Source organism: Wyeomyia smithii, chromosome 3 (genome assembly GCF_029784165.1).
Source record: "Wyeomyia smithii strain HCP4-BCI-WySm-NY-G18 chromosome 3, ASM2978416v1, whole genome shotgun sequence".
NCBI classification, from domain to species: domain Eukaryota; kingdom Metazoa; phylum Arthropoda; class Insecta; order Diptera; family Culicidae; genus Wyeomyia; species Wyeomyia smithii.
In genome coordinates, this window is record NC_073696.1 from 252216047 (window position 1) to 252233061 (window position 17015).

The 17015-nt window shown below is 40.0% G+C and overlaps 1 protein-coding gene across 2 annotated transcripts in view; it reads left to right on the top strand.

Annotated features, from left to right (window-relative positions):
- Positions 1-2931, top strand: part of LOC129731168 (protein 5NUC-like) — a 55655-nt gene extending 52724 nt beyond the window's left edge. For both annotated transcript variants that reach the window (XM_055690973.1, XM_055690974.1), the window contains exons 4-5: positions 1300-1556; positions 1621-2931. In XM_055690973.1, coding sequence (XP_055546948.1) covers positions 1300-1556; positions 1621-2830 — 1467 coding nt within the window. In that variant the 3' untranslated portion in view covers positions 2831-2931. The remainder of the gene's footprint in view (positions 1-1299; positions 1557-1620) is intronic.
- Positions 2932-17015: the final 14084 nt, after the last annotated feature.

The window sequence follows — 17015 nt, forward strand, 5'->3', positions numbered from 1 at the left end:
CTGTAGGGAAAACCAGGACGAAGCTAGAAATCAAAACTTGATTTTAAGTGGTCATCCTGTTATACGTTTGTATTGCCTTTTAATGCAATCATTTTATATTTTAAAATTTACAAGCCTTTTTCACATATCAAAAGATTTTTTTTTGCTTCTTAGTCTGAATTTCATCTTTATAAATTTTCTTTATGGTCACTTTTTGGTCTCTTTTCGGTTCCTTTTCGGTCTCTTTTTGGTCTCTTTTTTCATTCATTTGGTCTCTAAAGTTCCTATTTTTGAGTCACTCAGTCGCTACCAGCTCTGCAGTAAGGTTTCTAACCCGTGTTCTAAATCTGACCAGGATTCTTTCGTTCAATGGCTCCCAATCATCTGGGCCGCATGTGCCCCTGGGCTCAGTAGGAATTCAACTCCTCTTTCTCGGGTAGAATTTTTGCCTCGTATGCCAGAGTAGAGCAAGACTTGCCCTTATGATGTATTGTGTTTCCGCCTGGTAGTGCCTCACAAATGGTGATAGTCAACGGCACAGTATTCTGGAGAGTACTTTGTAGGTGGCGTTCAGCAAAGTGATTACCCGGTAATTGCAGCACTCCAACTTGTTGTCTTTTTTATAGATGGAACACACAGTTCCTTCCATCCACTCCTCCGGTACTGGTTCTTCCTCAGAATTCTTGGCAATTAACCAGTGCATGGCTCTAACCAGTGTGTATCTACCGTACTTCAGTAGCTCGCTGGAAAGTTGATCCACTACAGCAGCTTTATTGTTTTTTAGCCGGCCAATCTCCTTCTCCACCTCCATGAGAGTCGTTAACTTGATACAGCTACTCTTATTGGTGCTTCTTCCTTCGGATAACTGAGTTTAGGGTGTTCCATTGCTGTCGTTCCCTCTCGTACGGTGTTGCAACATTCTTGCTCGTGCTGCGTTCTTTTCCTCGACTAACTGTTTGCATTTATCGTCAAACCAGTCGCTTTTATTTTTATTTTTATTATCCGGAGCCCTTGTACCTAGTGTGCATTAGTGCATTTTTTCGTTACTCTGATATTTGTTTCACTTTTAGTCCAGATCAACGCCCTGTACGGTAGAGTAGAATACATAGCTTCCTGATGAATGGTACAAGTTTTCATCGAATTATAACTGGGTTAACTTCATTCTTCCTGTTTGAGATACTTTGTCAGTATTGTTACATTTCATGACATTCAATTACACATATGCTCAGTTTTTTGTCAAATCTCTCATCAAAAAAGTCCCTGAATTTACATCACAAAATGCCTTCAACTAATCACAATTTTCCTACTAACTCTTCGCAGTCCCTCGGAAACCACGAGTTCGATCTCGGTGTGGAAGGTCTGGTGCCCTTCCTGAACGAGGTGGACTTCCCGGTGCTGGCCACCAATCTGGACCTGTCGGAAACGCCCAGCATGCAGAACACAAAATCGCTCGCCAACTCGATCGTGTTCGTCAAGGAGAGGGTGAAAATCGGAGTCATCGGTTATCTGACGCCGGAGACGAAGCAGCTTGCACCGACCAATACGGTCCTGTACACGGACGAGATTGAGGCTATCAAGTAGGTTTACCGCAAAACTGTGACTGTACAACATCAGCTAATCGCAAGTACATTTCGTTTTCAGTAAAGAAGCTGCTGTACTCAAAGCTCAGGGTGTCAACATCATTATTGCTCTGGGACACAGTGGCTTGGATCGAGACAAAGAAATCGCAGCGGGTTGTCCTGATATCGACATCGTCATCGGTGGGCATTCGCATACTTTCCTCTACACCGGGACGGCCCCCGATATTGACCAGCCGGAAGGTCCGTATCCAGTGGAAGTGACCAATGCTGCAGGTCAAGTCGTTCCGGTTGTTCAAGCGTATGCTTATACCAAATATTTGGGTCACATGAACGTTGAGTTCGATCCCAGCGGTAAGCTGGTGTCCTACGATGGCAAACCCATACTGTTGAACGGCGCTGTCGAAAGGGAGTCTGATGTATTGAAGCTGTTGGAGGTCTATCGACCCGGTGTCCTAGCTCTGGATGAAGTCATTGGAGAGACGTTAGTCCTGCTGGATGCCACGAGATGTCGCTTCGAAGAATGCAACATTGGAAACATGATTGCGGACTCGATGGTAATGACATACGCAGCAAGTGTGGAGGAAACTTCGAGATACTGGACTGATGCGGCGATTGCTTTCGTGCAAGGGGGAGGAATACGGTCTTCTATCGATTCAGGGGATGGCAATATCACCAAGCGAGACTTGATGACGGTGCTTCCTTTTGGGAATGCAATGATACTGGCGGAAATCACTGGAGCAACTATTCGGGAAATGTTGGAACACAGTGTCTTTCGATACGATGGTTCGCAAGGTTACGGCGAGTTTCTGCAGATGTCTGGAGTGCAGGTCGTGTTCGACCTAAGTAAGCCTCCTGGTCAGCGAGTGGCCAGCGTAGAAGTGCGCTGTGCGCTCTGTTTGACGCCAACGTTTGCCCCGCTGTACGACTACGATCGGCACAAGATCATCATCAGTCAGTTCCTGTGGGAGGGAGGCGATGGCTATACGATGTTTAGCGGTAGAAACTTCCGAGCGCTCGAGTGGAATGATTACGAAATCACGGAACTATATCTGAATCGATCCTCGCCCGTGTATCCGGCGATCGAGTGGAGAATTACGCTGCAGGGCCAGGTGAACCCCGATGACTTGACAACGGCTAGTCCTGGCACGACGACACCCGATGGAAGCACGACCACGGACGGAGACGGTGGTGCGGCTGGAGAACTGAGAGCTTCGCTGATGGCGGTCGTAACGGTTGCATTTATTGGCATTTGTTGGCGGATGGTATTCTGACGTGTATTTGAGCATAATATGATGTGATGTTCCTATATTTGTGGCTAGAATGTACTTACTTTACGATGGCAAGTATTCCTATAAGTGTACAAATTAAAGCTTATTTGTCGTACAGTATTTTGTCGTTCTTTTATTTTTAATTGAAAGAAATATTGGTTTATGGGCACTGAGAATGATTCAAAAATACTAGAAATGAGAATAATAGCAGGTTAACGAATAAAAATATCATACTGCTATTACCAAAACAAAAGATCACAAAATTAACTTGACTTGACCTGTGACCATGGAAGCTTAAATTAGGATGTTATCCGAATTAAACACAGCATTGTGAGTACAGTAAGGTCTTTTTTTACACGATTTGCTTTTCTTAATTACTCAAAAACGGTACAAGATATCGACCTCATTTCAATCACGTTTTCCGTTTCAGGCCACTAGGTACCATATATCAGTTTTCGAAAAAAATCACAATTTTTGGTGTAAATACTGATAATTTAAAATATTGAATTTTGGTCTCTAGATTGACCACTATCATACTCAAACGAGTTTCAAACATTTTAAAACGGTTTTCTTCGTTATATTCGCAACTCAAAAAAGTCTTTTTTACGCGATGCCATACAAATTTGGAACGCATCTCCCGTGTAAATAAAAGCCTTACTGTAAATGCTCCGAATGGCTAGACTAGACAAAAAATGTTCCCCAATTACTTAGATTAGCAAAAATGCGCAGAGATAGGAAAAAGCCGGAATTCAAATCCCAAGCTGAACTCAGATAAAGTAGAGCAGATCCCAATTCAGCTCAGATTTCCTAAAGAATTCATTTGAAGGTCATAAAATAAAAAAAAAACAAAGCAGTATTTCAAAACATTGCTAAAAATGACAAAAAACGCTTCCGAAAGCAGGAAAACATCTGATTTCGAACCCAAAATTATCCCAAAGTAAATTCAGAATAGCGAAAAAACGTGTTTTAAGGCAAGAAAACATCAAAGGAGAAAGGGATTCCAAATGCAGCCCAGAATGACACAAAAACGCCTTGAAAGGCTAAAGAAAAGAACCCTTCAAATGGATAATTGAAAGTACGTCAAGAAGGGGTTAAGAAAATCGTGACGATTTGTGACGTACGGAAGAAGGGGGTGTGAGGTTATATAACGTTACATGGAGAATATAGAAAATGAAAGAAAATATTTGAAAAATTTTTTAGCTCACCATTTTTCACTAACAATATATTGTTTTATAATCAATCTGAAACTTATTGTTAACAAAAACACTCCTGAAACGGTTGCTGCCAGTCATTGGCAGGGAGTTTGATTTCACGAGTTTTGTTTTAAATGATAAAATTCAAATCGCCGACGCGACATCTTTGTTTTTTATTTGCCGCCAGGATTGCACGTGGGCTCAATTCTAGACGCTGCACTGGATTCTGGATGAAATTCGGAAACATATTCGTAATGCGTTACCCTTGCGTCGATATTAAGCGGCAGAAATGTTGCGGGAACGAAATCAATTCTACGAAAACCGAAAAATTTCTGTAATTGATACAAAAAAAAATATCAAGATTTTTTGCGCAAAGCTACGACCCCAAGGTTGACATAGAACTAATAAGGCTGTTCGCGTTATAGCATTCGAGTGAGATCGTAAGAGATAATTTCGAAACAAACTTTTCCTCTCCAATAATGCCTTAAATTATGAACGCTAATACTACGATTGACTATGTTGCATTAATATATTTATGTCAAAATGTTTTATATAACACTAGTAAAAAAACTCTCTACAAATAACATGGGGACCCTGAAAAAAAATTAAAATTGTGTCGATTTTTATCCTCGATTACTGAATCGGTCATTTTAGGTTGCTTCTGATGCCAACTGATAGTCAGAATGTGGGATATAGAACAGCTGCTGGAGGAGGAGAGGAAGAGAGTAACAAAGTGTTCTCCCTGATCGTTTTCCGCCGTCTCTCACCACTAGCAAGAAGGTTTGTGGTTATCAAATCGACTATGTGGGTGGGCGATCGACAACGGACCAAATCTACACGCTGCGGCGGATCCTCAAGAATTGTCACGAATAATCAAGATGGAAACTGGAAGATTGTACCAGGTATACAAACATGCTGATATAGTGAAGGTAATACAGCGGGGCAGGCTTCAGTGGGCTGGATATGTAGCCAGAATGCCTGACGAGAGAGCCGCCAAAGCTATCTTCAGTAGAGAACCAGTAGAGACATCTCTAATTCGTTCAGCCCTAGACCGGTGAACGGTCCGTTAGCCAATAAAGTGGAGTAAAAGTAAGTTATGACACTATCGACCGCGAAGAGCTGTGGAAAATTATAGACGAAAATGGTTTCCTTGCGTAACTAACAAGACTAATCAAGAACATGATTTTGGGTGTGTTATCAAGCCCATTCGAACCACGCAAAGGGACTTCGACAAAACGAAGGTCTTGTCCCTTGAATGTGTTATGAAATATGTGGCCTCTGTTGACTCTCCTTCTAACAAAAATCAGTCCCTGTTATAATAAAACTGGTGTGAGTAACGTATGAAAGTTCTCTCCAGGGAATTGTAATTAGGTGATATTGTTAAGAGAGACAGAGGCTCGGTATAGTAGAGTAGTAAGCTTGGAACGGAAAGGTAAAACTTACACACAAGCACGGATATGAATGATAAGCGTATAACTTACTTCAATAGTGATACTGCCAATAATATGAAGTGCGGAGTACAGAAAACACTTGGGCAGTACCACAATAGATCTAATCTCTGGTCGAAGTGATGAGCCGACACAGGAAAAAAGCCCCTTTAGAGGTCTACTGGAATACCATCAAGTCAACCTTCAGCAGTACAGTGGAGAACGTTTCAGGTCGCGAAGTACCGAGTCGACGTAACGAATAGTTAACGAGGACTGTCGGCAGATATTAAATGAAAAGAACGCAGCGCGGGCAGTAATGCTGCGAAAAGCTATCCGTCAGAACGTAGAGCGATACAAAGAGAAACAGAGACAGCAAACCCAAAACTTCCAGGAAAATAACGCCGCCAGGAGGAGGAGGAGTACGAAGTACTACAGCAGCTGTACCGCTCACACGAAACACGAGAGCTCTATCATAAATTCAATGCATTCCGCAAAGGCTTTGTGAGTATTATGACAGATGATCGTGAATCATCGAGCGATCACCATCCTGAATGCCGTTTACAAAGTATTATCCCTAATAACTTCCAGCGACTGTCACCAGTAACCAACAGATTTGTGGGAAGTTACCAGGCCGGCTACAAGAAGGGTCGGTCCACAACGGACCAGAGATCTTTACTCTGGGCAGATTCTCCAAAAATGCCGGGGAAGCTTACCAGACTGATGAAGGCTACAATGGAGGATGTGCAGTGTTGTGTGAGGATTTTGGGTGGTCTCGGATCTCGCATGGGACTTTGACAAGGTGATGGTCTTTTCTGCTTGTTGTTTAATATTGCCCAAGAAGGTGTTGTAAATGAGCGAAATTAGACACGCGGGGCTCGATTTTCGTTAAATCCGATCAGTTAATCTGCTTCGCGGATAACCTGGAAACTGTCGGCAGAACATTCGAGGCGGTGGCAGATCAGTACACCAGACTAAAACGCGAAGCAGAGAAGATTGGATTGAAGATGAATACGTCAAAAACGAAGTACATGTTAGCGGGTGGCCTTCCAACAAGTCAGTCGTCGTAGGTTCGAGTCTTGGCTCGGGATGTACCGTTAGTGTCAGTAGGATCGTAGCGCTAGCCACGCATCCTGTACGCTTAACAGTTGGCGGCGGAGTCTGTGCATAGTAAACAGAAGGTCGAGTTCCAAATCGGAATGTAGCACCAAGGCTTTTCTTTGCTGGCGGGTGGTGCTGAGCGCGACAGGGCACGCCTAGGTAGTGTTGTGAACCAGCATCCAGAAAGTGGCCAAATCTGAACGGATACGTTGGGCAGGGCACGTTGCGAGAACGACGGACAACTACCCTACCCTGCCCGAGATAGAGCAGGTTAGAGCGGGATTGGAGGCGGGCAGCCATGGACCGACTCAGTTGGCGGGATTATGCTATTCAAGCCATGTCTTGGGACGTACGGTCATTTAAGTAAGTAATTTCAATGGGTTTTCATTATCGTTTATTTAGAGTATCAGATGAGTTTACTAAGCCCTTTAGACGGTCTTCAGTCAAACCTCTAAAAGCCTCAATCGAAACTTAAAAAATGTTTACAAAGTTTCATAGTGATTTTTTCTAAGTCCGCCTGAAAATTAACTAGGGCACTAGAGGGTTAATCCAATTATTGAATATTCTCTGTAATATCACTGTGTAATCTCTGTCAGGTCGATTCGCATGCGGAAATAACACCGCTATTCGTTCTTTTTCGAAAGAATTCAGCAGAAATGCTTACGCAACTCTACGGCTAGCTCAGTACCCCGAAAGTCGCTAAAGCTGGAAGGGTACAATAGGTGGAACATGTTGTGAGAATGTCGGCTTGAATCCGGTCGGTACAATACGTAGAGGCGCGCATATAGTTAGTCTCTAGGATCAGACAGACAAAATTTTATTTTTATATGTTTAGATTCATCTGGTTGGTTTTTTTTTATCCTGGATCTTTTAAACACACTACGATCAACGAACTCATGTGTTCTCGGTTTTGGAAATTGTCTCTTATAATTAAATTGGTTTTTTATTTTTTTCAACTTTTCCAGTACATTTTTAAACCATTCTTGCTTGAAAACCCAAGGCAGCCCAAGACAAACAAAATAAAACAAAAACATACAAATCCGTCAACCAGTTCCCGAACAATGTGGTCATGAACGAGCAGCAATTCATTTTTATATAGATTGAATTATACAATTTCACTTTAAAACATATATATTTTTTGAAAATTCACTGGTCACTTTAACTTACTTGTACTTGAAGTAATGATGCAGTTCAATTGTCGGACCCTGTAATGACCCTGTAAAATGACTTTAAACGCTAGAAAGGCAACAACAGAAACTGAATCTAACACAAAAAGGTGAAGGGGTTATGTAACGAATGTAACGTAGAATTACGAAAATTACGAAACTACTTGCAAATGAAAAGTCTAGTTGCCCTATAGGTTGCTATTGAATTTCATTGTAATCGAAATTTTAGTTTCGAGGTTATGTATCAAAATGTAAAAATTCCAGAAACGACACAACCGATTTGAACAAAATCAGTTTCAAATGAACAGGCTACCAACAAAATTCTTAACTTATAAATTTTGTAACGATTAAACATGTGGTTCAAAAGTTATGCAAAGAAAGGTTTTCCAGAGGCTGTTTAAACTCACTCGTTTTACTCAGAGATGGCTGGACCGATTTCTTCAAAATTAGTTTCGAATGAAATGTCTAGTTGTCCCATAGGTTGCTATTGAATTTTCTTGTAATCGGTTGGTAACTTTGTCCGTTATTTATAAAAATGTGAAATCACGTTACAAAAGCAAAACTTATTCCAAAGCCTGTTTAAACTCACTCTCTTTTCGCGGAGATGGTTAGACCGATTTTCAGGAAATCAGTTGCAAATGACAGGTCTAGTGGCATCATAATACTTTATTGAATTTCATTGTAATCGGATTTTTAGTTTAGACACCGTGTTCCAAAACGAGAAAATCACGAAACTTCATTCTCTCAGAAAATGCACAACCAGTTTAAACAAGACTTTTGTCAAATGAGCGGGCTGTCTTATAAATTTCTAACTCATGATTAAACATGTGATTCAAAACTTTTTAAAGGAAACGTGTTTCGGAGGCTTTGAAACTTACTCTTTTTTCCTTGAAAAAAATCACTGATATTTTGAATGAAGTTCATTGAATATTTTTGAATTTTGAGCAAATGAGAAGTTGAAGTGCTGCCGCATTGTAATATGCACATTTAAGACGACATCATTAAACGGGAACGGAACAAAGGCTACAGTTATGCAGAACGCGAATGCCGGCGCGATGCGATTCGCCTTAGCGTGGTGAAATGTACAGCTCTTTTTAAGGCGAAGTAGAGCTATACATTTCAACATATTTCGTCTTGCCGAATCGCATCGCGCCGTTATTTGCGTTCTGCATGACCGTAGCCAAACACTAAGCGACGCAGCCACGTAATAATAGTCAGAGTATGCATGTAGATGAAGATAATTAACTTTGGATTATAGCGCAAAACGAGAAAATATTAACTCTTCAAATAATCGTTTGTGTTCTTCAAATTTCAGTTGTTCAATTTACTATCCGATGAAATGTTTGTTTATTATCTGATGAAGCCTTTATATAGGCCAAATGATGCATTCCCAATTTACTAGGTCCATAACTCTGCCGACCGTGCTTGGGAAAGCGCGGTAGAACGACCAATCAGAGGTCGAATTTTGTGTTTTGACAAGGCTTAGGAGTTTTCAATAGTACAATAGTTCGAATGATAAAATTGCAATTTCATGCATTTGGTAGGAATCTTAGAAGATTTTCTAATCGATTGCTGCAAAAACGAAGGAAATCCGTCGAAAACTAACCGATTTATTAGCATTTGAAATTTTTCTCACTTTTTTCAGTCTTAGATTTTCATTTCACATCCCTATGTAGCCGAACTTCCAGAGAGAAGTACAGTCAGGTTATTTTACGCGGCGGATACGTACCTCGTAAAAAAAACCGCGTTAATTCGAAAATCCGCGTAAAAAAAACGCGCTAATTCAAAAATCCGAGTAAAAAAAACCGCGTTAATTCAAAAATCCGCGTAAAATAAACACGCGTAATGTAGTCCAGCAAGAAGGGCTTTAGAAAAAAGCCCGAGACACTCTAGAACCAGTGTTTAATACAGTATTTAATTGTCCTCTTTGACGGTCATTCCGGATCTTTCTGTGGGCGGAGAGAATTTTTTGGACTAAGTCTTTCACTAGATAAACACTTAAACGTTTCTGTTTCCAAACCCACGTTAATTCGGAAAATCTTGAATTTTTTTTGAATAAGCGCGGTATCGCGTAAAAAAATCGCGTTAATTCAAAAATCCGCGTAGAAAAAACCGCGTGAATTCAAAAATCCGCGTAAAAAAAACCGCGTTAATTCAAAAATCCGCGTAAAAAAACCTCGTAAAAAAAACCGCGTAAAAAACCTGACTGTGTTCTAATTCAAAATTAAATCTTCATTAATTCATTTGTTGTCCTTATAAGGACAATTGTTCAATTTATCATAGGATGTAGTGTTTATCTTACATCTCTGTGTTACCTTGATAGTGAGGACTAAGGCGCACGGTCAACACAATGAGAAAGGTGTTTTCACATTGAAAACTAGACACGGCTACACTGGAGCAAGTGTTGGCAAATGCATCTACCGCTAATACCACCGCTATCATACGAGAGCGCGTCGTTTCATGTGGGGAATATCAACAACGAAAAATGACACGCGTCTAAGCATAACCCGAACTGTTTCGCCGTGCTGCTCCCATTTACCTTTACATCGGCCTCAGGGAAGTACCGGCTGCATCTGCATTCACCGCTGAGGCTGTCACTATACTGCTATTGGTACCAAAAGCTATTAACTCTTCAAATAAGTGTGTTATTTGTACTCAAAAGAACAATTGTTCAATTCAAAATCGGATTTACGCAATCGCATCTCTGTAATATTACCGACAATAATATTCTTCTGAACAAACTGATACAACTTTCCCATTAGGCCTCTGCCATAATAGACGCGAACCGATTCGCTCGGCTGTAGGTTAATGTACAGCCATCAGTAGAGCTGTACATTAACCTACGGCCGAGCGAATCGGTTCGCGCCGCTTTTCGCGTGTACTATGGCATAGGCCTTAGAGAAAGTTGCTGGCTGATGTATTCACTTCATGCAAGCCTGCTGCTGATGCTTCCCGCTACCACACTGAAACAGTATTTTAGTGAAGGGAGTGTCGTTGCATCAGCTGACCCTGCTACTATCGATGCTGATATACCCGCTGCAATAGCTACGCTATGCATAGCCATGCCACAGTTGTGGCCGCTATACGCTGGCCCAACTGCAACGCTATCCGTAGCCATGCCACAGTTGTGGCCGCCATTGGTATCCGCTGTACCTGCATCTGCTGGCCCAGCTGCTATCGATGGTGAGATCCGCTGAAACTGCTACGCTTATCCGCAGCCATGCCACAGTTGTGGCCGCTATCTGCTATCTATGGTACCCACTGCTCGCTCCCGCTGCTGCTAAGGGAGGACTGCTGTCTTCGCTGTTCAGAACTATTATGAGCGGCCTCGACTAAAACAGGCTCTTATATAGGGATGAAAATAGGAATGAATTATTTTACGTACGTGGTGGAATGATATAACTTGAAAAATATGTGTGACTTCATTCCGGCTCAGAGCGATCATTCGATAAGCTCCACCTCTTTTTTCAGTTTCTAAAGTTTTTCCTCAGTTTCGTAGCACGGATGCACAAAAATAATTTCTTGTCGAGCCGGACCGATAGCACTCTCATTGAAGCAACAAAATAACATGTTTTGTGTCGTGTTGTGCAGCTTGGTTAAAGAAAATGTTCCCGTCATCGTGTCGCATGTAAGCAGATTATTGCGTTCAGTTGACAGTAGATAGTGTATCCAGCGAATAAACACCGATGGTGCTCTCACACACGCAACGGTTTTAACCCGTATCTTATTGCGGTTTGTAACATCAAGCGATTTCGTTTGCTCGCTGTTGCGTGTTGCATCATGTTGCAACTTGGCAGCTGGGAGACGACGAAATTCTGTTTATGCTGATTGATTGAATCGACTTCATATTAGCTCTGCATAGTCGAACTAACTGCTTTTGTGAATGCGTACTAACAGGTCAGTTATTTATTCAATGTCGGTTATGCTGATCGCAGCCTTTGCGCTACCCCTACAGTGGGGGGTTTACTAAATAAAGTGAAAATTAGACAACTACAACAGAATTTGATTGCATCCCGCACAGAATGTCTGCTTGTGTTGATGCCAGAAAATTATTAACCTTCAATTTTTCTTTATTTGCCTTGAAAAGAGCATTTTGCGGTTCAAAATCGGTTGCTAATTACAACCTTTGAGCTGCCCTAACATTGGGGGAATTAAGATACACGGACAACATGCACTGTGGAAGCTATTTCACATTCAGTAAATTAGACGGGTGCGACAAATTTGAATTGCTAGGATGCAACACAGAATGCTTGCTTGCGTTGACAAAAATTATTAACTTTCAATGACTTGTTTATTTGCCTTAAAAAAGGCATTTTGATTTCCGAAATTGGATTTCCTGATGGCAATCATCATGCTGCCTCAACACGGGGGGAATAATGGCTGTCTGGCGACACACGCTGAGAAAAACCGCGCTGCTCCTGAGACGTGGTGACCAACCACAGGGCTAGTGCTGCTGCTAAGGAAGGACGACTGCTGTTGTCGCTGTCTAGAATTATTATGAGCGGCTCCGTCTGAAACAGGCTCTTATATAGGCCAAATAGCATGTTTTCAAATGCAAGGTATATGATCCTGTCGACCGTGCTTGGGAAGCAAGCATATAACGTCCAATCAGAGGTCGAATTTTTCGTTTTGACAAGGCTTGACTATTTTCAATAGTACAATAGTGTGAATAATAAAATTACAATTATCTTATTTTGGGAAGAATCTTAGAAGATTTTCCAATCTATTGCTGCAAGAACGAAGGAAATCCATCGAATACTAACCGATTTATTAGCATTTGAAATTGGACATATTTTTCACTTTTTTCGGTTTTAGATTTTCATTTCACATCCCTATGTAGCCGAACTTCCTGAGAGAAGTATTCTACTTCAAAACTGAACCAATTTTTACAAAATTAGTGTCGTATTGAAATCTAGTTACCCCACAAGACCCTGTTGAATTTCATTGTAATTGGACTTTAACTTTGTCAATATAAAAGAAGGAAATCGCATTTTGAAAAAAAAAATATTCCAGAGACTGCTTAAGCTCACTCATTTAGTTTTAGGAATGGCTGGACCGATTTTCATAAAATCAGTCTAAAATAAAAGATCTAATTGCCGCATAATACGCTATTTAATTACACTGTATTTTATCTTTTTCAGTCAAATTATAAAAAGCACAAAACTTAATTACCGCAGAAACTACAAAATCGTTGGATTCAAATGAACGGGCATCTCTTTTAAACCCTTGACCAATGAATTTCATAATGTTCAAACATGTGGTTTTAAAGTTATGGAAAGAAATTTAACCTGGACACAGTTTAAAACTATAGCTACGATCAAAATATGGGGTCTTATCATCATTTAATTTTGATTACGTACTATTTACTTTTTCTTTAGCACAAATACTAAGTAAGTTTTCACATACTATACCTAAATTATTACTTGGAGAAGCAGGCCACGGCCGGATTCGGACGTCAAAATTTTCGCTTGTGCGATTTTTCGGAAGAAAATTTGTTTATTATCGCGAAGTGAGTTTTTTCAGGAATGTTTGTTATGTTGTGTGTGCTGCGAACTTCTACTTGATGTGTATCGTAGTGCCGTGAAGATAATTCGATGAAATAGCTGAATTAGCATATGGGATTGGCGTCATTGTCGTTTGCAGCGGGTTTTGTCTTCGTTTATTGCGTCCGAAGTTGTTGCGTTTTGTCGTGATTTACGTGGAGGGTGTGAATTGTGTTGTACTCATAGTTGAGAAGCCTTCGTTCAGAGTCCAGTGTGTTCAAAGGGTATGACGAATGAAAGGATTGCTGAACACTGAGTCAATCCTGTATCGGCTCGTAAAAAAAACTAATTTTAGTGGTACAATTGGAACTACCGAATCCCGTGTGATAGAGGAAGTGAACATTAAAACGATGCGGCTAAAGATAAGTATAGTGAACATGCGGGAGGTAGTTCAAAAGTGATATTTTTGTTACTTTCAAAATTGATCGTGCATAGAAAGTGACAAATGGAAAGAGCGTTGCTTGCTTTCCATATGAAGGCTTGCATGAAAGCTGCAGGTCCGAGTGGACAGACAGTACTGCTGTTTCCACCGTAAGTGGAGCAAATGCATTGCAAATAAATGTCTCTTGTTTTGCCTATATTTTTTAATTTATCATTATTATTTTAAGTTCAATTTTCTTTTGTAGCAATTGCGTAGGCGACCGATTGACACATTATTCATTACAAGTTAAGCGATTTGTCATCAGATTTTAGGTAATATTTTGGTAAATACATAGGTCATCTTTTGGTACGTATATATGGTAAGATTTATTCATTTTACTATTTGGCACTCCTCTTGTCAATAAATATAACATGCTATTAAATACGGGTAAATTTTTTTGATATAAATGTATCAAACGAATTGAAAGTGTGAAAATAATAATAAAATCTGTAAGATTCTAATATTATTTGGAGGCGGGGCTTACCGATTGGAAAATTACTTCGGAATGTACTGCAAATAGTCAGTCATTCTGTAGAGGGTCTTTGGCAGGTCGGTGTTGCTAACACCTTCTAGAACCCGAAACTAAGATAGTTGCAGAATTGAAATATAATTGCAACTGTCTTTTTTTCACTATATCACTGCCAGACAGTGGGATCTAGAAAGGCTTCACACACACTATACCTAAATTATTACTTTATATATATCATCAATATTCTAGAACCCAAAGTGTGGATAAACATACCTTCATTGGATTGTATTTGACAACTTGAAAATGTTTTCCAGAAACCGGGAGCTGCAAAATCGAGTTTCAAAGTGAAGTATGGAGTTCACTCCCGGCTTCCGAGCATTATCTTGGTTCCCGAAAAACAATGGTTAATGTTTTTCCCTTTTAGGTTGTTTTCCAGAAATCGAAAGTTACCATCTAGAAATTTAAAATGGCGTCCCAGGTTTCAGTTTCTGGCCTTTGGGTATAACGCTTTCGCAATACTCATAAGAGATGATATTTGGTCACTTAAGGCTGTTTTCCAGAAACTGAAAGTCGCAATATTTGGCCATTTTGGGATGGGTATTCTGGATTTTTCGCGTGATGTATTTGAAACATAATTATTTCATGGTATTCGCATGTGTATGTGTTAATGTATGCTCATATGTGTGTGAATGTTAGGTTTTGAATGTTCGGTATAGATGCGCTATTGGCTACCAAAAATTCATGATTTAGAGTTAAAAATAAATCCAGAAATTTTCAAGAGGTATTTGTTTTCTAAAAATTGAAGTGTTCATGTGAATTTATTTCAACAAATAATAAATTCGAGTGAGAAAAGTTGGGTTTCACCGCAAAGTGGATTATTTCGGGTTTTTTAATTGATTGGTAACTGTGAAAAATAGCAATTAAACAATTGTCTTGAAGTCATTCGGAAATAATGTTGATGGTTACAGAAATGCAGTTGTTGGTAGAGCATTCCCCCACCGCAAGGTTCACGAGGAATTATATGAGGCTGTTTGTGACATCGTTGCATTCAAAAGTGATCGCAGGTGGTAAGCACAGAAAAACAGATGAACCACTCCATGAAAAATTCTAAAAAAAAATCCCAAAAAACCGGACATATTCCGTAAGAGATAAACTTTTAATATATCTGGTAACCATACCCGTTAACTGCGGTCCTCGTGGTTCTGTGGTTAGCGATGTCGGTCGGCTAGTTCTCCCACACGGTTGTGATGTCGCGTTCGATTCCCGATCAGGTCGAGGATTTTTTTGAGCTGGAAATTGCTCGACTCAGCATTGGGGTGCGGTGTATCGTTGTACTTATCCTAAAAAATACAAGATGTGCCAAAAACAATATCGATAACGAATTCTCTCAACTAATCCAGTAGTTGATCGAGACCGCTATTAGCTCTCCAGGCTAGCGAGCGATATTGTTGTTATATCCATTAACTGTTGTTTCGGCCATTTTCGGCTGTTTTCTAAAAACTGAAAACTGCAAATCAAAATGGCATCTAGGGTCGATTTCCGGCCTCTGGATATCATTCTAGTTTCAAAAATACTTATATTAGATGCTATTTGGCCTTGTTCAATAGTTCAATAGTACATAAGTAAGCATCATGAAATAACATTTTTCCGCTTTTCTAAACACGTAACTAATCTTTCATTCGATTGCTGAAAAAAATTAAAATATCCGTTGGAAACTGACTGAGTTATAAGCATTTGAAATGGGGCAGTTTGCACACCTATCCTAAAATATTGCCATAAGAAATAATTCTACCTACATCAAATCCTGAAATGTCAAAACATTTGAAAGCCAAAATAAAAAAAAAACCCAAATTAGGGGCCATCCACATATCACGTGGACAGCTTTGGGGGGGGGGGGGGTCAGTGTGATGTCCACGGTCCATACAAAATTTTTAGAATTTATATGGGCAGTTGTCCACGGGGGGGTTGAAATCGTTAAAAAACTGTCCACGTGGTATGTGGATGTCCCCTTATGCATAGAATAAAAACAGGAAAAAGGTTCTTAAACAGTAGGTGATGTTTGACACCTTTTCTAAATTCAAGATGGCGACTTTCGGTTTCTGAGAGCTTTAGGAGATTGTGGAAAACGTTCGCAAACCTCTCCATATTGGTATTTCCGGAACCAGACCGACACTTAGAATCCAAAACTCGGTTTCCGACTACAATTTGGAAATTCAAGTTGACGACTTCTGATTTCTGGAAAGCTAAGCAAACTAAGGAAAATGAGAAATCATTTCCAAATACATTTCCAAAAATCAGTTATGGTTACCTGTCTATATAAATTGGAAGTACTTCAATATTTGTAGCAAAATATGAGGATGACAGTCCCCTATCTCTAATTTTTTGTATGTATCTCAATCTCATGTCGTAGACAAATCTATAAATCTTTTTTTATAAAAGTCTACATATGTATGAAAAGATTTCCACCAAACTTGACATATGTATTCTTCGTACAAAGGAGATAGCAATAGAAAATATTTTAAAGAAGGAAAAAATAACCAGTGAAGAAGGAAGGGGTTCTAATTGATAAGACAGTCAAGATTTTTCGTACATCGTGTAAACTGTTTCAATGAGTTCGGTGATTTCCAAATCCTCGGTAATAACTCTAGAGACTGGAACATGACGTTCGACGAGATGATAAAAAGCTGGATAAAACCGAGGAAACTGCTCAAAATGACCGAGAATCGATATCCGACGACAGTTGAAATTAAAAAAATAACTAACTTTAACTCAAAATAACTTAGAGAAAATGTTTCTTATAGCCAAGAAAAAGCTCTCCGAAGACGAGGGAGTGGGGTTTCTTTTCTATCTTTAACGTACACCAGTGGGTGA